Genomic DNA, 25,373 nt, shown 5'->3' with positions numbered 1-25,373 from the left:
TCTTGCTCAAACTCTAAATCACAGTCTCCTTAAAATTGTTTATCAAGGGCAAGTACCTTTAAAGGGCAAGAAGACTTAAAAGTCTTCTCCATAAATAATAAAAGACTGTAGCTATCTGAGTGAGTAAATTTAATTTATTCCAACAAGCAATATAAAAATTCTCAAAAAATAACAAAAACTAATACAAATATTTTTCAAATTCACATGATCTAGGATAATTTTTGGTAAGTAAAATCTAGTTCAGGTTTAATGGTTTAATTAATACAGACGTATCTTAAGAGTTATCAGCATTAAGTATAATAGCTTTATTCTATGTAGTTTTACTAAAAGTCAAATAAGCTCATGTTATCGCTTTTACAAAATTTCTCAGAAAAAAGTAATAATAATAATAATTTAAGATGATGGCTAACACTACTTTAACATCTTATGAAATTGTCATGAGTAATCTGAGTGATTGTTAAGAACAGATTAATTAGACATAAGATAAGAATTCTTTTAGGTAAACATTTTTTAGCAATAATTGTTTTCGCTATGTCAACTTAAATAGTTTTCTAAATGTCTTTGATAAATTCTACCCTTAGAGTTTTGCTAAGTTAAATTAAATGAATTGAATGTCTAGATCATTTCCAACTAAGACAAAATATTGAAATATTAATTGCTGAACGAGTCTAAGTTTACCTACTTTTGACCTCTTATTACACACTAAATATGTTTGGTTCTATTAGTAAACATGTCTTGTGCTTCATTAAAAGCTTGTACTATGAAGTAGAATATGTTTCTAGAAATTATGAAATGTATTTATAAGTTTGCCAAGCCACAAAATACTTACACAGTTAATAATTTTTAACTTTATCTTTACAAAAAAATTAAAGTTTCAAAGGATTAAGAATTCTAAATAATATATGTGGTTAAAGCTACTAGGAATTATAAGGAAATTAGAATGTGTTTTGGGGTAAGGAAAAGTGTAAGGTATGGAGATGTTTTTGTTAAAGTAAAAACTTTGTTAAGTGATTTTTGTCCTAAAGCTGGTAACTTCTAAATGGGAAAGAGAAAAAGGGACAAACCAAAATGTACATAGAAAGTTGTAAGAGGTTTGTTAAAAAGGAATATTTAGAAAGGAATTTTATGTGTAGTCAGGTCTGACTAAGATTGGAATGAATTTAATAAAGTAATTGGGTTTTAATATCCAAAGTATGCTGGTAGAAAATTAAAATTTGTTTTTCTCTCTTTTTGCAAAATTTTCTTAATTATTGGTGTGTTCTTAATGAGAAATTGTAAACAAAGACTGTTTTTACATTTAATGTAATCTGTCTAGCAAAACAAATATTGTACATTCTGTCTTTATGAGTCTTTGATTATTTTGAAGAAAAACTGAGTGCTTTCAATCTTAAAAGAACTAAGTCTTTGTACAACTATTTAACTATCTGTATTTACATGTGAATCTTTGTCACTTTGATTAAATTGATAACTAAATAATATTAATTCACAGTGACATATGATCATATTTGACAAAGCGTTTTAAAACATTTTTATTTTTGAAAAAGTAGATTTTCCCCCAAATCAAATTCTAAATGAAGTCTTATTGACCTGGAAATAACGTTCAGGTTTTCCAGAGGCCCCCTGAACACCTTAAAAGATTTGTTTTATCTTATTAGAAAAGAGAGCTATGAAACTAATTAGGCTTATTTGGTATGTTACTTACATGGGAAGCATTGCTAAATAAATGATCATAAAGTCTAAGTTATATTGTAAGGGTGAATGTTATTAATATAAATGTTCTAGAAAATATATGAAATTCCTAAAATTAGATATGTCCTAGTATAATGTTATCAGTCATAATTCTAGTTATTATTTTAAATGTTTTGTGTCACAAAGATAAATTTTCTTGTAAATTCCATTAGAATGAATCAAATTTTTAGTAATGGATATTTGTCTTTTATTACTTAGACAATGGTTTTATTCAGATGCTTTTACAAAAGCTTCCTGAAAATGTGTTTCATCTTCAGAGAAATTCATGGAAAAGGATCTAACAAGTATTCTAGAACACAAGTTTCTGATGAATTTCAAATCATACCACTGAACTAAGAATTTACAAAAGCCTAATGGAGAAATTGATGGTTTCATAAAACTTCTAACAAAAGATCAAACAAAACAAGAATTAATTACATGGGACTAAGTAAACTGAAGAAGATGGTTATAATGATTTATGATTTTAAAAATAAATTTATTTATTTTTGGCTGCATTGGATCTTTGTTGCTATGTGTGGGCTTTCTCTAGTTGCGGCGAATGGCAGCTACTCTTTATTGTGGTGCGTGGGCTTCTCATTGCAGTGGCTTCTCTTGTTGTGGAGCACGGGCTCTAGGTGCATGGGCTTAAGTAGTTGTGGCTCGTGGGCTTCAGTAGTTGTGGCTCACGGGCTCTAGAGCGCAGGCTCAGTAGTTGTGCTGCATGGGCTTAGATGCTCCGTGGCATGTGGGATCTTCCCAGACCAGGGCAGGAACCTGTGTCCCCTGCATCAGCAGGTGGACTCTCAACCACTGTGCCACCAGGGAAGCCCTATGATTTTTAAATTTGAAATATTGCTGGTTTTTTAAAAAGTTTTGTTTCTCCAAATTTAGGGAAATTTGTTTTTCTCTCTTAAGCTTACAGCAATTTGGTAAATTATACCTTTGTAAGCAAAACTGAATCATTTGTCTTTTTCTCCCTACCCAATTCCTCCAGAATTCAGAAGCTTTCAGTGAACATTCTTATTTTCTTGGCAATATAGTTATTTGCATAAGTTCAATAAGAATCTGTTCCCCTTATAATAGCACATAATTGCAAACATTGATTATATTACTAAAGTTTTGCCTGGAATGTCATATTTGAGGGAGATATACACAAACTCAGGTTTGACCAAACAGCTTTAAGAAACTAAGGTTGACTTCATGGAACCAATAAAGTCCCTTGGGAAAATAGTGTGGTACCTTGCTTACAGAGTTCCCAGCAGCTTTACTAGCTGAGTAAGGAAGGTCACTTCCTGGCAAATGCAAGAACCTCAGAATATTTGGGGGACATTGAGGAGAAGAATTCACCTAAATCTATAGATGTCAAATGATTGGCTTGGTTTCTTACCCTCAAGGGACTATTAAAAGTTAAATCTGGAGATTCCTTATAAAAAGTTCCAGCAAAGCAGATTTAAAAGAGACTATATGGGAGATTTCCCTCTAACCCTGGAGATATTCTGCAGAGATAGTGGTTGACCAGAGGTAAAGCCTGAAGTCCTTCATGAATTTCAATCAAAATTGAATTTTAAGAAGCCAGAACTCCTCACAATGACATTCAGGAGAGAGGGTAGAGGGTAGAAGGACGTGAGCTCACCTCCTCTCATGAAACCACCCAAATCACAACTAACTGCTGAACAACCATCAACAAAAAAGACTTGAACATGCAAAAAAGACATTCTACATCCAAAGACAAAGAAGAAGCTACAACTAGATGGTAGGAGGGGTGCTTTCGTGATATAATCAAATCTCATACCTGCTGGGCGGGTGACCCAGAAAGTGGAAAATAATCATCATATCACAGAGGTTCTCCCACAGGAGTGAGAGTTCTGAGACCCACGTGAAGCTTCTCAACCTGGGGACATGGCAATGGGAGGAGGAGAGCCCAGAGCATTTGGTCTTGAAGGCCAGTGGGACTTGAGGGCAGGAGCTCCACAGGATTGGGGGAAACAGAGACTCCACTTTTGGAGGGTGCACACAAGGTTTCATGTGTACTGGGACCCAGGGCAAAGCAGTAACTCCATAAGAGCCTGTGCCAGACCTACCTGAGGCTCTTGGAGGGTCTCCTGGGGAGGAAGAAGTTGGCTGTGGCTCACTGTGGGGGCAAGGACACTGGTGACAGAGGACCCAGGGAATATTTTTTGGTGTGAGCTCTCCTGGAGGTCACCATTTGTGCACTGAGACCTGGCCCCACCCAATAGCCTGCAGGCTCCAGTTCTGGGATGCCTCAGGGCAAATAACCAACAGGGTGGGAACACAGGCCCTCCCATGACCAGACAGACTGCCTAAAGTTATTCTGATCCCACAGCCGCCTCCAAACACACCACTTGACACAGCCCTGCCCACCAGAGGGAGAAGACCCAGCTCCACCCACCAGTGGGCAGGCACCAGTCCCTACCACCAGGAAGACTGCACAAGCTTCTGGACCAACCTCATCCATCAGGGGGCAGGCACCAGAAGTGAGAGGAGCCATGATCCTGCAGCCTGAGCAAAGGAGGCTACAAACATGGAAGGCAGAGAAATGTGTTCCAGATGAAGGAACATCATCAAACTCCAGAAGAACAGCTAAGTGAAGTGGAGATAGGCAATCTTCCTGAAAAAGAATTCAGAGTAATGATAGTAAAGATGATACAAGTAACTGGAAAAAGAATGGTGGCACAGACCAAGAACATAGATGAAATTTTTAACAAAGAGCTAGAAGTTTTAAAAAACAAAGAGAGATAAACAATAACTGAAATGAAAAATACTCTAGAAGTAATCAATAGCAGAATAAATGAGGCAGAAGAATAAATAAGTGAGCTGGTAGACAGATTGGTGAAAATCACTGCTTCAGAACAGAATACAGAAAAAAAAATAAAACAAATGAGGACAGTCTAAGAGACCTCTGGGACAACATTAAATGTGCCAACATTCACATTATAGGGGTCCCAGAAGGAGAAGGGAGAGACAGAGGGGCTGAAAAAATATTGAAGAGATAATAGCCAAAAACTTCCCTAACATGGAAAAGAAACAGTCACTCAAGTCCAGGAAGCACAGAGAGTCAAATACAGGACACACCCAAGGAGGAACATGCCAACACACATTAATCAAATTGACAAAAATTAAAGACAAAGAAAACATTAAAAGCAACAAAAGAAAAACAACAAATAACATACAAGGAAACCCCTGCAAGGTTATCAGCTGATTTTTTCAGCAGAAACTCTGCAGGCCAGAAGGGAGTGGCCCAATATATTTACAGTGATGAAAGGCCAAAGCCTACAACCAAGAATACTCTACCCAGCAAGGCTCTTATTCAGACCTGACAGAGAAATCAAAAGCTTTATAGACAAACAAAAGCTAAGAGAATTCAGCACCATCAAACCAACTTTACAACAAATGCTAAAGGAACTTCTCTAGATGGAAAAGAAAATGCCACAACTAGAGAAAAAGAAAATTATGAATGGGAAAGCTCACCATTAAAGGCAAACATACAGTAAAGGTAGGAAATCATCCACTCACAAATATGATATCAAAACAAGCAATCATGAGAAGAGGAGAGTACAAATGCAGGATATTGGAAATGCATTTGAAATTAAGAGACCAGCAACTTAAAACAACTTTTCGTATAAATATATATATATATATATATATATATATATATATATATATACACACTGCTATATCAAAACCTCATGGGAAATGCAAACCAGAAAACTACAATAGATACACAAAGAAAAAGCAACCCAAATGCAACACTAAAGATGGTCATCAAACCACAAGGGAAGAGAAAAAAGAGGAAGGGAAGAAAAAAGAGCTACAAAAACAAACTCAAAACAATTAACAAAATGACAATAGGAACATACATATTGATAATTACGTTAAAAGTAAATAGACTAAATGCTCCAACCAAAAGACATAGACTGGGGCTTCCCTGGTGGCGCAGTGGTTGGGAGTCTGCCTGCCAATGCAGGGGACGCGGGTTTGTGCCCCAGTCTGGGAGGATCCCGTGTGCCGCGGAGTGGCTGTGCCCGTGGGCCATGGTTGCTGGGCCTGTGCGTCTGGAGCCTGTTGCTCCGTGGCAGGAGAGGCCACAGTGGTGAGAGGCCTGCGTACCGCAAAAAAAAAAAAAAAAAAGACATAGACTGGCTGAATAGATACAAAAGCAAGAACCATATATATGCTGCCTACTAGAAACTCACTTTAGATCTAGACACCCACACAGACTGAAAGTGAGAGGGTAAAAGAAAGGTATTCCATACAAATGGAAATCAAAGGAAAGCCAGATTAGCAATAGTAATATCAGACAAAATAGACTCTAAAATAAAGACTGTAACAAGGACCAAGAAGGACATTGCATAATGATCAAGGAATCAATCCAAGAAGAAGATACAATTGTAAATATATATTCACCCAACATAAGAACGCCTTAATATATAAGGCAAATGCTAATAGCCATAAAAGGAGAAATTGACAGTAATACAATAGTATTGGGGGACATTAACACCCCACTTTCATCAATGGACAGATCATTCAGATAGAAAATCAATATGAAAACACAGGCCTTGAATGACACATTAGACCAGAAGGACTTAATTGATATTTATAGAGCATTCCATCTGAAAGCAGCAGTATACACATTATTCTCAAGTGCACATGAAACATTCTCCAGGATGGATCACATGCTGCGCCACAAAGTGAGCCTTGGTAAATTTAAGAAAATTGAAATCATATGAAGCACCTATTCCAAACACAATGCTATGAGATTAGAAATCAACTACAAGAAAAAAATTGTAAAAAACACAAATACATGAAGGCTAAACAATATACTATAAGCAACCAATGTATCACTGAAGAAATCAAAGCAAAAACTAAAAAATACCTACAAATGAAAACAAAACCACGAAGATCCAAAACCTATGGGATGCAGCAAAAGCATTTCTAAGAGGGAAGTTTATAGTGATAAAATCTTACCTCAGGAAACAAGAAAAATGTCAAATAAACAACCTAACCTTATACGTAAATCAACTAGAGAAAGGAGAACAAATAAAACCCAAGTTTAGTAGAAGGAAAGAAATCATATAGATCAGAGCAGAAATAAATGAGAGACAAAGAAAAGAGTAGGAAAGATCAATGAAACTAGAAGCTGGTTCATTGAAAAGATAAACAAAATTGATAAACCATTAGTCAGCATCATCAAGAAAAAAATGGGGAGAGCTCAAATCAATAAAATTAGAAATAAAAAAGAAGTTACAATGGACACCACAGAAATACAGAAGCTCATAAGAGACTACTACAAGAAACTATATGCCTGTAAAATGCACAACCTAGGAGAAATGGACAAATTCTTAGAAAGGTACAACATTTGAAGACTGAACCAGGAAGAAATAGAAAATATGAACAGACCAATCACAAGTCCTGAAATTGAAACTGTGATTAAGAAACTCCAACAGGGCATCCCTGGTGGCGCAGTTGTTAAGAAACCACCTGCCAAGGCAGGGGACACGGGTTCAAACCCTGGTCCAGGAAGATCCCACATGTCACAGAGCAACTAAGCCCGTGGGTCACAACTACTAAGCCTGCTCTCTAGAGCCTATGAGCCACAGCTGCTGAGCCTGCATGCCACAACTACTGAAGCTTGTGTGCCTAGATCCCATGCTCTGCAACAAGAGAAGCCACCACAATGAGAAGCCCATGCACCAAAATGAAGAGTAGCCCCCACTCGCCGCAACTAAAAACAGAAAGCCTACATACAGCAACAAACACCCAATGCAGCCAAAAATAAAATAAATAAATTTATTTTTAAAAATTTAAAAAAAAAAAAAAAGAAACTCCCAACAAACAAAAGTTCAAGATCAGATGGCTTCACAGGTGAATTCTATCAAGCATTTAGAGAATACTAAACACCTGTTCTTCTGAAACTATTCCATAAAATTTCAGAAGAAGAAACACTCCCAAACTCATCCTATGAGGCCATAATCACCCTGATACCAAAACCAAACATAGGTACTACAAAAAAAGAAAAAATAAGTCAATATCACTGATGAACATAGACTCAAAAATCCTTTACAAAATACTAGCAAAGTGAATCCAACAACACATTAAAAGGATCAGACACCATGATCAAGTGGGATTTATCCCAGGGATGCAAGGGTTTTTCAATATCCACATATCAATCAGTGTGGTACACCACATCACAGAATACAAAATTAATACGCAGAAATCTCTTTCATTCCTATACACTAAAAACAAAAGATCAGAAAGAGAAATTATGGAAGGAATCCCATTTACAATCACATCAAAAAGAAAAAAATACCTATGAATAAATCTACCTAAGGAGACAAAAGACCTGTACTCTGAAAACTCTAAGATGCTGATGAAAGAAATTGAAGGTGACACAAACAGATGGAGAGATATACCATGTGCTTGATTGGAAGAATCAACATTGTCAAAATGACTGTACTACTCAAGGCAATCTACAGATTCAATGCAATCCCTATTAAATTATCAGTGGAATTTTTTTTTTTAGATTTTTTTGATGTGGACCATTTTTAAAGTCTTTATTGAATTTGTTACAATATTGCTTCTGTTTTTGTTTGTTTGTTTTTTTTTTTGGCTGCATGGCATGTGGGATCCCAACTCCCTGACCAAGGATCGAACCCACATCCCCCTCGTTGGAAGGCAAAGTCCCAACCACTGGACTGCCAGGGAAGCCCCCACCAATGGCATTTTTCACAGAACTAGAACAGAAGATTTTAAAATTTGTATAGAAACACAAACCCCCAAACAGCCAAAGCATACTATGAAAGCAAAATGGAGCTGGAGGAATCAGGCTCACTGTCTTCAGACTATATTACAAAGCTACAGTAATCAGTATGGTACTTGCACAAAAACAGAAATATAGATCAGTGGAACAGAATAGAAAGCCCAGAAATAAACCCACACAACTATGGTCAATTAATCTATGACAAAGGAGTCAGGAATATACAATAGAGAAAAGACAGTCTCTTCAATAAGTGGTGCTGGGGAAATTGGACAGCTACATGTAAAAAAATGAAATTAGAACAAGTTTCTAACACCATAGACAAAAATAAACTCAAAATGCATTAAAGACTTAAATGTAAGACTGGATATTATAAAACTCTTAGAGGAAAATCCAGGCAGAACACTCTTTCACAGCAGCAATATCTTTTTAGATCCACCTCCTAGAGGAAAGAAAACAAAAACTAAAATAAACAAATGGGACCTAATAAAACTTAAAAGCTTTTGCACAGCAAAGGAAACCATAAACAAAACAAAAAGACAACCTACAGAATGGGAGAAAATATTTGCAAATGATGAGACTGACAATGGAATAATCTCCAAAGTATATAAATAGCTCATGCAGCTCAATATCAAAAAAGCAAACAACCCAATCAAAAAATGGACAGAAGATCTAAATAGACATTTCTCCAAAGAAGACATACAGATGGGCAAAAAGCACATGAAAATCTGCTCAACATCACTAATTATTAGAGAAATGTAAATCAAAACAACAATGAGGTATCACCTCACACCAGTCAGAATAACCATCATCAAAAAGTCTACAAACTGTAGACTACAAAAATGTTGGAGAGGGTGTGGAGAAAAGGAGCCCTCCTACACTGTTGGTGGGAATGTAAATTGGTTCAACCACTATGGAGAATATTATGGGATTCCTTCAAAAACTAAAAATAGAACTACCATATGATCCAGCAATCCCACTCCTAGGCATGTATCTGGAGAAAATTATACTTCAAAAAGATACATGCACCCCAGTGTTCAGTGCAGCACTATTCACAATAACCAGGACATGAAAGCAACTTAAATGTCCATTGATAGATGAATGGATAAAGAAGATGTGGTACATATATACAATGGAATATTACTCAGCCATAAAAGTGAATGAAATAATGCCATTTGCAGCAACATGAATTGACCTAGAGATTATCACACTAAGTGAAATAATTCAGAGAAAGACAAATATCATATGATATCACCTATCTGTGGAATCTAAAGAAATGATACAAATGAACTTAATTACAAAAGAGAAACAGACTCACAGACTTAAAAAACAAACATGGTTACTAAAGGAAAAGGTATGGGGAAGGATAAATTAGGAATTTGGGTTCACATATACACACTACTATATATAAAATAGATAATCAACAAGACCCTACTGTATAGCAAAGGGAACTCTACTCAATATTCTGTAATAACCTATATGGCAAAAGAATCTGAAAAAGAATGGATATATGTATATGTATAACTGAATCATTTTGCTGTACACCTGAAACTAATTCAACATTGTAAATCAACTATACTTCAATATAAAATAAAAATTAAATTAAAAAAAGAGATTAAAAAAAGAAGTATCTTCCAATGCAAGGATCAGATCAAAGAACATGAATGGAATATTCCTACTGGGACGATTAGTAGGATAACACATCCTTGGTAGGTGCAGAGCCTGTTCACTTATCCTCTGACTTTCCTTGTTCCTTTTCTCCACTACATCCAATTAAGCAGATAAAAACTTTGAGAAAGCTGCCTCTTCCTTCACCAATGCCAAGAAGGACAAACTCAAAGAGCCATTTGTCTGTCTGTCTTCCTCTGATGTTGCTTCTTTATGTTTGAGCTATTGGGAGGAGAGAGAGGCAATAAATTCTCTTAATAAAAGCAAAAACTAAAAATAAAAAAAAAACCTATATGGTCAGTCACAATCCTTGCTATACTTATATAAATAGCAAGACCAAGTTTATTGAATCTAGACTTATTTTGCAAACAAATTTGTCTTAATTTGGCTATCTTTGATAGAAATGAGGGTGATTTTAGAGAGAAAAATTATCTTTCAATAGAAACCAAAATACGTATTGTGGATATTAGATTCTAGTGCTATTAATTTTCCTTGATGTTTTGTTAATTACCTGAAAACTGGACTGTATCCTGAATTTTTTTAGTTTCCTCCATTATCTGACTACATCTCTCCAAACTAGTGTTTCCAAATTTTCTCCCACCCCTTTGACTTGGAATCATTGAAACTAAAACTGCCTTTTTTTCTGAAGTCCTGCATACTGAAGGTAGATATCTTAATATAAACTTCAGAGAAATCACAGCAGCTCATGTTTAGACAATCTTCTTCATTCCTGTTGCTATATGGACCACTCAGAAAGTTTACCTGAACATCTGATGACATCATCATGGACATTCAAACTACAAAAGATGCTTTAACCCTGACATTTAGAGATCTTCTCAACTGTCTACCCTCAGAACTCAAAAACTGATATGAAATTTGCCTCAATTATTAACATTGTTTTTTTTGTCTCCATAGCAATGCCTCTTATTAAATACCTGATTGCTTGTACAGTAAGCTTAACTTCTACTTGGAAATACTGCTTTGGAAGAGAAAATTAAGGTAAAATGATCATATGGATGGACTCTAATCCAATATGACTTGTATCTTTATAAGGGGGGAATATTAGAACACAGACATGCACAGACTAAGGGGCAACCATGTGAGGACACAGCGAGAAGGTAGCCATCAAAGGAGAGAGACCTCAAAGAAACTAAACTTGATAACTTGATCTTGGACTTCTAGCCTCTAGAACTTTGAGAAAATATATTTTTGTTGTTTAAGCCACCTAGTAGCCAGTGTGGTATTTTGTTATGGCAGCCCTAGCAAACAAATACAATCACTATTAGGGAAAAAAAAAATCATGTTCTTTGTTATTCCAGTAGAATGATTTTAGCACTGATTACTTCTTACCTTGAGATTATAAAAGATGGTGATAAACATTACTGTAGAGTATATATGAGCTGTGTCCTATGAAACAAAGCTAGTTAACAAACACCTCTCAGCTGTAGATGATGCCATGTGTTCATCTGGTCAGCAAGAGGACATGAGTGGAAAGGAGAACCTTTTCTGCTTCAGACAAGCAACTTCCTGGGTTACCCTGAGTATGACAAAGAGGGCCATTGCTTGGGGACCAGGTCTCCAAGCAGTCACAAGAGGCCTCAGGAACCCACAAGAAAATTGTGAAGGAAGAATATTACTAGCCAGGCCCATACGAATCTTTTCCTCCCATCACTGCCCTTTTGTGAAAAATTCTTCCAAATACACATTTTTGTCCCAAAATATCATGTTGGATGCTCGCTACTAGGAGCAAATTTTTCTAGCATCTCTGTTGGATGAATTTTCACACTTGCAAAATCCCTCAGAAAAGAGTTCATCCTCCCAACACCTCCCCTGCACCAGTGTCCCCCTAAACAGCATCTGACCACAATATGAAGGAATTTACCTCCCAGGTGAACAGGTGCTTGAATGTGATTTAATTATCTCTGCATCCTCTCCCTGGTCTCCCTGTGAAATCTAGTCACCTCTTTGCATTAAAGCATTTCTGTGAGAAGCCCTGTAAGGTGCTGGCTATTCTCAATTCTGCCCTGCTGGTTTCTCTGAAGTGCCTAGAAGCTGTCCTCTCCACACACAAACTGTTCTGACAAACTTCATTTGAATGATTTGGATTTTAATTCTCAATTTGCTTCTGTCCCTAAGCTCTTAAGGCTTTTTTTTTTTTAAACCAATTCAGAAAAAACATCACGAATAAAAAGACAAGGTTGGGCTTCCCTGGTGGTGCAGTGGTTGAAGGTCCGCCTGCCGATGCAGGGGACACAGGTTCGTGACCCGGTCCAGGAAGATCCCACATGCCACGGAGTGGCTGGGCCCGTGAGCCATGTCTGCTGAGCCTGCACGTCCGGAGCCTGTGCTCCGCAACAGGAGAGGCCACAACAGAGAGAGGCCCGCATACAGCAAAAAGATAAAAAAAAATTTAAAGAAAGACAAGGTTACTTACAGATCTAACATGCTAAGCTTTAACTTAGTACGTTCTTAAGACTGATGTTTTCCAAGGAACAAACTTTCTTGTTTCCTGTGCAATAATAAAGGTTTGTTATAAAAGTTAAGTACAAAAAGTGAAAAAAAATTAAAATAGTGATATCTTCACAGTTGAGTTCTTAACATATTTTCTGATATATGTAAAAAGAGAAAAATTGGCAAAATGAGTACCATTTTAAAAAATAATAAGCCTAAATCCTGAGATTTACCAATTTTATCAAATAAGAAAATAACATTTTATAAAATACAATTTTATGAAATATGATTTTATAAAATTTGTATAGCTAAGTAACAAATGATTTGCCCAAAAAACAGATTTAGCAGGTGGAGTCCAAGGGGCACATTCTACAAAATAAATTTATTGACACTGTAAGGGGTTACTAGCATAACATTGTGGTGGGAATAAAAAGGGCAGTGACCTTCTTCCTGAAGTTTAGGAGTGATCCCTGAATTGAGAGATATCTGAGTTGAAGTGGTCATTGGAAACAAATGGTAGAGACTGAAATCGCAGAGAGCACACTGTATCAATTCCAGCTTCTGGACTCTGAGAAGGAAGAGCTTCAGATTTCATTGCAGAGAATGAGGCTGAGAAACTTTAAAATCAGATGCTTTTTCCCAGATCCAGGGGGCCAGCTAATGCACAAAAATGCTTAAAGCCAGATAAGTATGTCACCTTTATTTCCTAGAAAAGATGTTAGCATTTTCTAAATCCTCATCTACCGTGCCTGGCATGCATCATTTTATAGCTTTCTGGAAGTTTCATGAACACCACTTGTATATCTGTAGTACAATGTGTCTGTGGAGAGTACAGAATGCAGGTCCAGGGTGGGGGCAATGGACTCTTCTAGCTACCACAGTGAGTTGGCGCCCCTGCAAACCTGAGTAAGGAAGACAACTTGCCTTTGGGTGGGTAATGTTACAATCTGCATGTCTAGGGGCACATATATAAAGACCGACCCTGTTCTGGGAATTATTATGATTCTGACTGACTTCAAAGGGGTAATTATGAAACCCCTGGATCATCAGGTTCTGGATGTTCCCTACTTTTTCCATGGTGTGGTCATGACAGAAAGTGTGGCTGTACATATCTGGGAACATTTCCAGAAATGTCCTCCTGTAGGAGTTAATTATAAAGTAAATGTGTATGAAACAGAAAATAATATTGAAACCTATCAAGGGGAGCAGATCTTAAGGGTTAATATTGTAGATGGACTACTTTGGAAAAAATCTTTTTCCCTTGGAGTATTAAGAAGTCATCACATAATTGTCATCTCTCCACATTTTGTTCTAGAGTGCCTGGTTTATTGATATTAGTGTGAGACCTGTTTTAAATAAAAATCTATTTGTAAAAATTCAGATCTGTAATATGTTCTAAATATCATTATAGAGTGTCTTTTAACTATAGATTAAAAATCACTTCGTTTTCAGCAAAATATTTTGATGTAAACATCAAATGTTTTGAAAACAAAGGGGATCTGTTTTTGTTGTTTTCTCTTTTATCTAATTTTTGTATCCATTTTGTCTGGGCATATTAAATGGTAAAAATATTTATAAGATTTGCACTAGGTGAATCTTCTTAAAAAGAAAATACTGAAGGCCACAGAGTCTGGGAATATTAATATCTTTTTAATAGATTGATCCCCCTTGATTTCTTATTCTGGAGTAAAGGTACAAGTTTTTCCATGAAAATTAGACACACAAATCATCTGACACAGTGTATGACAGATGGAAAATGATTGATGGGAATTTTGCTTTAATGCACATTGTTCATTGTAATTTTGCCCAACTTAATGAACTGTGAATTAATAACGAGGAGCAACACATTAAACATATTATAGTAATAAAGTGCTTTTATGGACATTTTTCATGTTTCCAGGCTTTCTTGGCCACCCTGAACAACTTTAACTCAAAGGATTAAAAAATAATCACTTATTTAACTGTGTTAAAATAGTCAACTTTGAAAAGGATATTTTCCTATATGAACTTTTTCCTAATTGATTCCATTTTGTTCTGATCAGTAAACTTACCTGCGTAAGCTGCACTATTTAAAAAAAAGTAATCTGATAGAGTATTAGATGACATACATGACCATATTCCATTGTTTTCTGATTCAATGACATAAGGGAGTAAAGTGAAAAATTAATAATTATACATTTTTTAATTAGGAGAATAGAAAAACTAAATTTCTTGTAGAAATAAGCCCAAAGAGTTCTCATGTCAGCCCTGCTCCTCTTAAAAGACTGTGATGCTGTAATACCAATGGATAATCTGGGAGACTTAACCAGCTGTCATTAAAATAGATTTTACCAAGGCGAGGACAATAGGTTGCTAATTAGCAGTGAGAAATCAGTAGTCTTTTAGAAGTGTATCCTTTGGAAAGTGTGGGATATATAATAAATGAAAGCCTTTCATTATTCATTGTTATAAGCCAAATGTAGATTAAGTGTACACTACCTTCAATTCAGATATTAAGATATGCTTCCCTCAGTAATTTTATGAGGTAACATGTATAATGTCAAACATAGGCTAAGTCATATATTTTATAATCTTTCAAAAATTTTTAAAGCAATGTGTTAACACTGTAATGAATATAAAATGGATCCTAACTGCATGTCTTAGAAAATGTGAATTTCATAGAATTATTTAAGAATGAATCCTTAATAGCCCATCTTTTTAAGTATGTTAGCTGAACATTATGATTGTGTAATATCATTTTAGGGCATTACCATATTTTAAGAAATAAAATAATATTCAGAAGCATAATTTTGACAGAATGTAAAATTTAAAACCAGAAATTTGACTTGTGAAAAATCCTCACATGATTATTGGCCAGTTAAAAAATAAAGCAAACCCCACAAACCTGATGCAAGCTATTATGTGCAAAATAATGTGCTAGATACACAGCCCTCTGGGAAGTGAATGTGAGTCCCGATGCTTCTTTCTTGGTTTATTTCATTCCTAGAGTACATTTGTTGCAGGTTTTTCTTATGTTTCCAAAGGAAACAAGTAAGCTGTCTCAAGTTTAAGCTTTGTCCCCAATAAAGTAAAAAATGTGCCAGATACCATTTGACTGGATGATAACTAAAACTGGACAAATATTTTCTCTCACTGGAGACTGACAGTGTTTTAGTTGTGTTTAAAATTTGTGATTCTCCTAAAAAAGGGTACAAATGAAAACTTATGGTTACCAGGGGATAAGGGGGGGAGGGATAAATTGGGAGATTGGGATTGACATATACACACTACTATATATAAAATAGATAATTAATAATAACCTACTGTATAGCACGGGGAACTCTACTCAATACTCTGTAATGCCCTATATGGGAAAAAATCTTTAAAAAAAGTGGATATATGTATATGTATAACTGGCTCACTTTGCTGTACACCTGAAACTAACATAAATTTGTAAATCAACTATACTCCAATAAAAATTTTTAAAAATAAAAAAATAGAGTACTACATGCATTTCTAAGAAATAAACATTATTTTCTTCATTCTTCTAAAAAATATAATTTGTGATTTTCAAGCTAATGAACAACTAAGAATGAAATTTGCAAATCTACATGTAGAATGTATAATTCTTTTGTTCAGAGGCAATGACCTTACAAAAGAACAAAACTTCTCAAACATTTCCCCATTTAGAGTAATGCTGACAATGAGTGTCTGGTGGATATCAGAGGGGCACAACTGATAATATATTTATCATGCTGCCAGTTTGCTAAGTGGTTTCATATTCACTAAGAAAGACTTGTCAATGGATACTGAAGAATAGATGTGAGGTCTCTGTGAGGTCTTTGTGCCAAGTCTCTGTGTTGTCTCTGGGTGAGATCTCTGTGTGAAGTCTCTGTATGAGGTCCCTTTGGAAGGTATCTCTGGGAAATCTGTTAAATCTGTGCTAGGTTTCTGTCTGTGAGGCAACATGAGGTCCCTCCCTGTGTGAGGTCTCAGTATGTGATCTCTGAGAAAGGTGTTTGTGTGAGAAGTCTCTCTTTAGAGGTGTGTCTGTGAAGTCTTTGTGTATTGTCTCTGGGTCTCTCCATTTCTTTTTTCTTTGGTCTCTCTATTTCTTGTCTTACTGTACCTTATGGAAGACGGAGCAGCAAGAGAAGTGCAAAGGGACTTGCTCTTTCTGTTTTCTTGCTGTTCCATCAGCATCGCCTGTCTGTGGCACTTCTCCCAGCAGGAGCCAGGGGAGTCCAAGTCCAACTTCCCCATATTCCCAGAACTCACTTCTGGGTGTCCCTGAGAGGACCCAGCAGCAGCCAGGCTCAGGTCACAGCCCTGTCAACTCTTTCCTCTGGGTACCGACGTCTCTCACAAGTCCTGGCTCCACTCTCACTGCTCTGCCCATTCTGGAGGCTGCCTTGGGAATTGGGGCCCAGAGGTAGGGCCTGGCTCCAGGGAGAAACCAGGGGTGTGAGCAGTCCTGTGCTCACTCTGCCCCCTCCACCCCAGGTCCCAGCATTTCCACATGTTGAGGGACCTGACTGGTATGGGGGATGGGGTCCATTTCTGTTGTCATCTGGATCAGGGGCATCAGCTGGAACATAAATCTCCACAATGGGAAAGACATCACCTGGAGCTGTGTCCACCATGCGCCCTGCACATGGCAGAAAGTGCCAAATCACTCTAGAGTTCTTCCTCATCTCGCTGCTTTTCCATATGGATGGGAGTCAGGAGACAAGAAAAGCTGTGCTAGAAGCAAATCAGTGGAACACTCCGGGATTGCACCCTGCCCCATCCATTTTGCACAGGTCACCTCCACACCACCACAAATCCTGTCTGATTGCTTCTTCACCTGCCAGGCTCTGGGGTGATCAAGGACTGGGAGACCGGCAAGGCTTACTACACAATCACAAGCCAGTCCCCACCTCTCCCCTGGAGCAGTCCTTGGGCCATGTGTTTATGTGAAGGTCACCAGACTAGGAGTCACATCCCACATTCCCTAGTCCTGGCTTTTACACCTATTGCTAAGTTATCCTTTCTAAAAGTCAAGAGGTGATGATGTGTAAGCTTATTAAATATAGTATTAAGAGATTAACCTTCCTTGATTCGCTTTACTTCTATAAGTTTGACCTTCTGTTTTGACCTAAAGGTGGTTTCTCTAGGTCTGTGATCTTAGAGTTGGAATAGGGTAGAGACCCTGGGGTGGGGCCATGATAAGCTACTGGACCCTTAACTTTTCCTCCCCTTTAGGCCTTTAGATGGTGGTTGTATGTCAGGGGGCTGCTCTTTCACTGCACATTTATGGGAATATGGTACCATTTTGCCTCCTTCCTTGGATCCAATGTTTTTTCTACACCTACATCCCACCCTAAATTCACAGTGTTTGACCATCAGATAGTTACTACATACAGTCACACCCCTATTCCATTCATCCAAAACTCCTTCTCTGGGGTTAACATAGAGTGGAAGGTAGGTGACCCATGAACATAGCCATTCATTTATATGGGACTGGGCTCAACACAGCCCTCAGCAGCCTCCCTGATACTCCCCCCACCTACACACACAGAGCTGGAAATGCCATCCTTGCTGCTGCTCTAAAGTGTAGGAAAAACAGAGGTGAGGGAGGGTGATGCTGTACATTTTTTTATGGCTAAGCTAAAAGGGGTTCATAGGGCATATCTCAATCCCCGCCTTCATCAGAGAGAGAAGCAGCTCTTAAGAGCAGATGTTGTATATTGCCTACCAAGAGATCCAGGGGCAAGATTTCTCCTGCTTCTGAACTCAGAGCCCACACTCTATTCCCCCCAAACTTCCATCCACTTGGCTCTGACACTTCCTGGAGCCTGAATTGGAATGTCCGGCCCTATCATGTAAACCTATCCACTACAGTTGCATAAAATTCAAAGTAGCAGAGAAGAAGGAGAAAGACTGGTTGAACCAGATCCTTGGGTGTGGGCTTCATAGGTTTTTCCCATCTCATTGTTAGAGTAGCTTTGGTTTGTGTAATGACAGTATTATAAGGTGCAATGAAGGGACACGAGACAAGGAGCAAGCTTGTGATGCTACTGTCAACCTCCCTCCATGCCCCTCCCTTCTAGAAGACAAAGTGCACAGCACAGACAGCAGCCATTACACTATGCTCTTATGAGAAAGAAAGAAAAAAATATACATATATATGTATCGGGGAACATTAAATATGTTGGATGTGCTAATGAGAAAACCATTTTCTCTACATGGACTGAATTTTTACTTGGAGACATGTTTTCCTACTAAAGGGAAGACTAAAGAAGGATTTTACTGTTGACCAGGCAAGACACCTCCCCAAAGATGACAATGCCTTGGACAGTGTTGATGGCGGGCTGGGGTACCTGGAATCCTTGGCCCATACTGACAGGTACTAACTGGAAACAAACTCTTCTTGGAGGGCGAGGATGGGAGGCACCTTAGGCCCAGCTGCTCATCGTCGAATCTTACACTTTTCAAACTATGTTGGTGTCTGACTTCCCTTTCCCTGATAGAAGAACTCTGGCCCTTGGAGGTGGCTTAATGACTGCAGGCTATATAACTCATCATTCTCCCTTGCTCTGGGTAGGAGGTAAGCCTATGGTAGCAGAAACACCTACATACTGGGGCTTGGAATTCCTGTTTGTGTTCATTTAACTTTGTGGCATGAAGTCCATGGTGAATTGCTATTTTTTCTTCTAGGATCTGTCCAACAGCTGTCATGAGTGCCTGACCCTCAGCAGTCTCACTCTTCAAGATTGATCTGCTTTTGACTGATCTGTGACTCTGGGCAGTGGCTGATATGGGCTTGAATTTTTGCAGAGCATCTCGACCATTGACTTTTTATTGGGGAAAATCCACTTTAAAAATAGCCTCATCCTTTTTCTGAAGAGGCTTTCTGGAGGGCTATGTTTCTTCTCTGGCATGAACTGGAGACATTTGCTCCCAACAGAGTCTGTTATTCCCCTGACCTGGGCAGGGCGGCTCATACTTCCAGCTTGAGAGGTCCCTAATTCTTTAAACCCTTCTTCATGCTCTCCTGGTTTATGCTTCCTACAGTCCTCTCTTTTGTAAGCAGGGGCAATCATCTTGCTCTGGCTCTTCCATGAGTCCTGAAGTTTTGGGCTCCTGCTGCCCTAGGTTGCTCCTTTGGGCTTCCATAAGGCCACTTGGCTCCTGGGAAGCTAACCTGTCTCTGGTGGGGACTCTCTGGGGATGGCACTGAGGCACCTGAGAAGCCAAGTTGTCTGCAGCAAGGAACATGTGTTTGGGAAAGTCCTGAAGCTGGTTGTCTGGCTGTACCTTTACTTTGGACTTAAACTCACTAGCAACCTCCATGTTAAGGCATGGCTCACCTGGATGTTGGAAAACAGACATTCTAGGTAGTAGGAAATTTTAACTGGTCCCTGGCACCTCTGAACTCCTCATATGTACATATGTGGTTTGGGATTTTGTCAACACTTTGGTTTCCAAGATAACACTAGACTGTGTTTGAAGAGCAGGGGACTCCTTGGCCTCCACAGCCTCCCTGGCCTCTTCACCTCTCAAAGATTGGGATCCTAAGTTCACCTCCATCACTGTTACCCTATGGCAGGGGTCTCGTGAGGCCTGGCCACCATTCTCCTCTCTTGGCTCATTCCTGACCATTTCTGAACTTGGACCTGGCTCTAGGCTGTCCCTCTTGACCCATTCCACAGTCTCACTCTTCCAGGTTCTGCCCACAAGGCTGAGTGTGAGGGATGGAGAAGGTGGCCTGCCCTCCTGTCCAGTCAGAGAAGCCTTTGAGGGCCCATGGTAGTCACCAGATGGAATCCCTCCCAGGGTACTCTGGATTTCCTTACACACAGGTGAGGGGACAAGGAGAGGCCTCATCAGGGTAGGAACTGACTCTCCTGTTATCACCTTCTCTCCTGAATTAGCCTGAGGAGGTTTTCCCAGGAACTCAGCAAACTTGACTGTTGAGTGGGACCCAGATACACAGGTGGCTGAAGGGGAAAAGGCAAACTGCAGAATGGTGGAGGGTTGAAACTTTTTCAACTTAGATTTAGGGGCTTGAGGACCTTGAGGGGTAGGGTCCACCTGTGCTTTACCAAAAATCTTATAATATGTGCTTCCAGCACCTCTCGAGTGTCTGGATCAAGGAAGGAAATCCTACAGGAGGTGTTCATACAGGGTTCCCAACCCTTCAAGATTTCTGGTTTCCATGTGAATATCGGACTTGGGAGAAGCATGCTCGAGAGCAAGGCAGGATTGACACACATTCACAGGAATCAAACCCTCATTGATCTGCCCCAACTTTTTGCCTAAATGGCCTTTCAAAATGTTTCCTAGATTCTTGTCTAAGCTCCTTAGTAAATCAATTCCTGAGTCACTCCTCAAGAGCCTCAAGTCACTTTTTGACTCCTCAGAGTTCACCCCCTTAAACTTCACTAGGGAGCTTTCTGGGCTTCTGGAGAGATCTTTTGGGACCTTCCCCAGAATATGTCCCAGGCCCTTGCCCAGTTCCTGACTTAGCTGGAACCCCACCTTCTGTGCATCCTTGTTGCTTTCACCTGTAAACAAAGAGGGCTGTGAGGGTCCATGCTTGTCCTTTGCCTGGCATGTCCCTGGTAATTCTCCCTGAAGCTGCCTTATCTCTAAAGGCTCTTGGATCCTTTGTGGCAGCTCCCACCGGTGTTGGATGAGACACTTTTGGAAGTGTTCTTCCAGTTGCTTCTGGAGCTCAGGACTGATTGGAAAATTCTCAGGAAGGATGGAGGCAGCCCAGCTGTCCTCAGGAATGTTGGAAGTGAAGACACTAAAGAGTTCCTGAGATCTTTTGACTACAGAAGATAAAGCCCACCCATTTTCTAGTTGCTTCTGCAACAAGGACCATTCTGAATGTTGAATCCCAGTTGGGGTAAGAAATTGTACCTTATTCTGGGCTGTAGGGCAAGGTACTCCACAGGCCCTAATCTGGGGTAGAGAAGAAGGTGGTAGGATTGGGAGAGAGGATTTGAGATGTGCCTGGGTTTGGACCTGAGCCAGAAGTGGAGGCTGGAATTGAGGTATTGTTGGAATAAAGGGTCGAGATTGGAACTCTAGATGGGACAGGGGCTGGAACTGGAAAAGCAGTGGAGATATTTTAGCTGACATTTGAACTGGGCAGGCATTTGAAATTCCATTGAATAAGAAAGAAGGAGACTGTGGTGCCGAAGAGCTCTCAGAGATCCAGGCAGTAGCCACCAAGGATTCACTGTGCAGAGAAAGGAGACCCCAGAAAAACTGGTTATATTTCTGCTGTAGATGGTCCCCCAAGACCTTGGGATATGAGAACTGCTGAAGACAAGGCAGCTGCTCTGGTTTGTCTTTTATGCTCCAGAAAAGTTGGGGGTTGTAGTGCTCTGCTCAGTACCTAGTGATTTCAGCATATTCCCCAAAGAATTCAGGTGGCAGTTTGGGCTCATTTGTTTTAGATGTGATCCATTGTTTTCTTTTTCCTTCCGAATCTTGATCTCAACTCTCTTTGTGACTTGTATCTCCAGGAGGTTCTGGTCATCAGAGTTGAGCAAAGGAGGGGTACTCACCTCTACCTGTCTGTCTGTGGGGCCTACACAGAATGAGGCCTCTGGTGGGTTGTGGGAAAGGTGCTTTTTTTGGGGCTTGCACTATGATGAGGTTGATAGGCACAAGGATTTGGTAGCTGCCTGCCACCAGGACAGGGCTGAAATGGGACAGCTTGAGTTACCAAAGCCTGAGATGGCTAGGATGATGGAAGATGACCAAGGAGTATGTGGAGACATCCTCTGTGGGACAGTGCCCAGTGGTAGTACCATTGAAGGGTCACACTAAGTAAGAGTCAGAATTGAGCCTGGTGGTGGTAGGGCAGAGGAGGCTGTCAGAGGGCAGGCCTATGAATCAGGCGGACATGATGTGGGAGAGGAAAGAGCAAGTGGCAGGGGTGAAAGGCTATCCAGTGGAAGAAAAGGCTCTGGTGACTGAGAGGCACTCAGGGATGTATGTGAATGAACAGAAACTGAGGAGGTCGTTGGGCCTGGAGAAATGGAAGAGGCCAGATGTAGACGGCACTTGGTAAGAGGAACCAATAGGGATGTGGCAGGAGCAGTATCTTCCACAGGCTCCCTGCATGGCTGGTGGGCTCCAGCAGGCACTGCTTTGCACATCTCACCAGGAGGGTCTTGACATGAGAGCTGATGAAAGTTGCCCTTGCCAGGAAGCCTTCCCAGGCAGCTGTAGGAGAGCAGATGGGGCCAGGAGGGCTGGACAGGACAGGCAGGGGTGGGCACCTGCAGCCCAAGAACCCTCCTCTGCCCCCACACTGACTTCATAATGCTCCTGCTCTCCCTCACCCTAGGGCTTTAGCCACGCCCTCCATGGCTCCCCCCCCCCCATGACTGGGGTCACATTATAGGCTCTGGGAGGAAGGACGACCCAGGAGAGAAGGGGAAAAGTCCCCTCCAGTTCTTCCAGGCAATCTCTGCAAGCTGGAAATCAGGATACTGGGTCATGGTGGTGAAGGCAGAGGCTTAAGAGTCTTTCAGGAGGCTGAGTGCAATGGCCCTTTAAGGGAAATCTTTGGAGGATTAGACTCTGGAGCCCAACTATCAGTGTCCAAGGCCACATGTCCCTGACAGTGATGGTAAGGATCACTTGAAAAGGGTTTGTCCTTTGCAAAGTGCTTCCCTGTTAATTAACCCCTGTAGCCCTTACAACTGTCCTGTAGGGGAGAAAGGTCAGTGGTCATCACACAGAGGAATCTGAGCAAAGTTAAACAACTTGTCCACAGTTGGACTTGGAGGTCCCACTTCCCAACCCAGACACCAATGGCCCACCACAGTCCACACACCGCATTTCTAGGTCCTTATGGCTTCATTCTAAGCACAAATTTCTGGGAAGTATCTGGGCTCTGATCTCCTTCCAAGGAGCCTCCCCAAGGCTCTGTTTCCTGAAGAATAAGCTCTGCCACTGGCATCCTCAGAGACCGTGAAGCTGGGCCCTCAGGATTAGGAGAGATGGAAGCTAACTCTTGGGGGCATGCAAGACTGAATGGCAAAGGCTTAGCTTTCAAAGATCTACTTTTCTTCCTACTCCTGCTCCTCCACTTCAGCTCTACTTGATGCTGAGAGATAAGAAAAAATGAGGGGCTAACACCCAACTCTCACTGTCCTCTATCTAGGCAAGCTGTGTTCATGAACAACATGACTTTCTACATTTAACTAAAGCTCTGTGGGTTTTTTTCACCTTTTACTTATTTTTAAAGTGGATAACAATATTTTCAGTTTTTCTTCTTTGAAGAGTGCAAAGGATTTTTTAAGTTTTAATCACCATAGATTTCTTCTGTCACTGTTCCTCTGATCAAGAAACACACACATTCTCAGACTTAAATGCTCACGTGAGCTTTGTCAGATAGGATTCTGCTTCCCAAGGCCAGACCTCCACTCCAGCCTCTTCTCTCAGGCTCTCAGGGGCTCAGCATTGCCTTTAGATCAGCCCCCAAACAGAGGAAGGTCTCACTTGAGACACCCGCTGTGGGAAGGTGGCTGGTGAACCAGGGCTCAGAGATCAGCCTTCCTGCAGAGACTGAACTCTTAGTAATCCAGTCCTTGACCATTAGTCACTGCATTTGGGACTTGCCCTGGAACCCTCTACCATACCTGAACTCCTGGTCTAAGATCTTGGGCTAGAAATCCTCATGCCCACTCTAACCCCTCTCTGGCCTGCCTTTTCCCTAGAAGGATGATGTTCTATACTTTTCTGAGAGTTCCCGTCTCAGGAATCTCTCTAGATGGTTTAGAAAAGTGGAAATAAGAATAAGAAAAAAAGAGATAATCTCTGCTGGGATTAAGCCAAAAGTTTCTTACCTTCCTGATGTTTCTATGTTTCCTAGGTGGTGCTAAGAATGGATTACTCTGGAAGCAGGGGAGTAACATTAGGTAAAGCCCCAGTCCACACAGGAACAGCAAGGATGATATCAATCACCCAGGCAGTCCGGCTGGATCTCAGCCAGATAGCAACAATGTTTTTCAAAGAAAAGAGATTCTCCATCTTCTGAATTGCATTGCTGCCCTCAGGCAACAGAGCACTGGGAGTTCACTTGATGGCAGAAACCCAGGCCTGCATCACAGAGCTGTGGCCTTGTCACAAAAAGCTCCTGAGTGTGGGGGAGGGAGCAATAAGAGAAATAGGCTGAATCATTGCCCCTCCTTCCCATCCAACCCCACAGACACCTGCACCCTCCTGGGGCTTCCAGATCCCTCCTTCCAACTACTCTCATTCTGTCAGAGAGAACTTAGCCAATTTTCTATTCATTCCATCTGGAACCTGGTTGCTTCATCCATTAGAGATCTTTACTTGAGGCCCACCAATTTGATAACTCTTGAAAATCTTAAGTTGACCCTGGAAGATTGGCTATTTCACAGAAATTTTTACACTCAGGATTTCCTTTGTCCTCAGCTCCAACTTTCCCACATCATTTTTGTGTCTTGTATAAACCCAGGGATAGAACTTGAATTTCTTTTACACTTATTTAGTTTTGTGAATTTTGAATAGTGTATGTTTTGCCTCATTTTCTATCAGAGGGAACTACACACAAAAATTAAAATAATTTATTTTTCAAAATTCATAAGTATGAAATAATTATAAATAGTTATGTAATAGGGAAGAACAAATCTGACTCCACATTAGATCTTTTTTACTTTAATCTTTATGCTTTGTTGCCCACGCTAACTCTGTCCATCCTTGTGACCCAGGCTGGCTCTGCATTTTTTGTAAAACA

At 39.9% G+C, this 25,373-nt stretch overlaps 1 protein-coding gene across 1 annotated transcript; it reads right to left on the bottom strand.

The window, feature by feature from the left end:
• Positions 1-16,768: 16,768 nt before the first annotated feature.
• LOC111167661 (spermatogenesis-associated protein 31A6-like) lies at positions 16,769-25,041 on the bottom strand. The gene is given in 10 exon segments (XM_089912935.1): positions 16,769-19,431; positions 19,434-19,714; positions 19,716-20,640; positions 20,643-20,788; positions 20,790-21,963; positions 21,966-22,857; positions 23,030-23,082; positions 23,642-23,717; positions 24,460-24,555; positions 24,557-25,041. Coding segments are annotated over 10 exon segments (4,272 nt in total). The 5' UTR covers positions 24,644-25,041; the 3' UTR covers positions 16,769-18,889.
• Positions 25,042-25,373: the final 332 nt, after the last annotated feature.

Source organism: Delphinapterus leucas, chromosome 6, assembly GCF_059928025.1.
Source record: "Delphinapterus leucas isolate spDelLeu-1000000601 "Yukka" chromosome 6, BTC_Dleu_Yukka2, whole genome shotgun sequence".
Taxonomy (NCBI): Eukaryota; Metazoa; Chordata; class Mammalia; order Artiodactyla; family Monodontidae; genus Delphinapterus; species Delphinapterus leucas.
The sequence above is the reverse complement of the archived record's forward strand: the minus strand, read 5'-3'. Positions and strand labels throughout refer to the sequence as shown.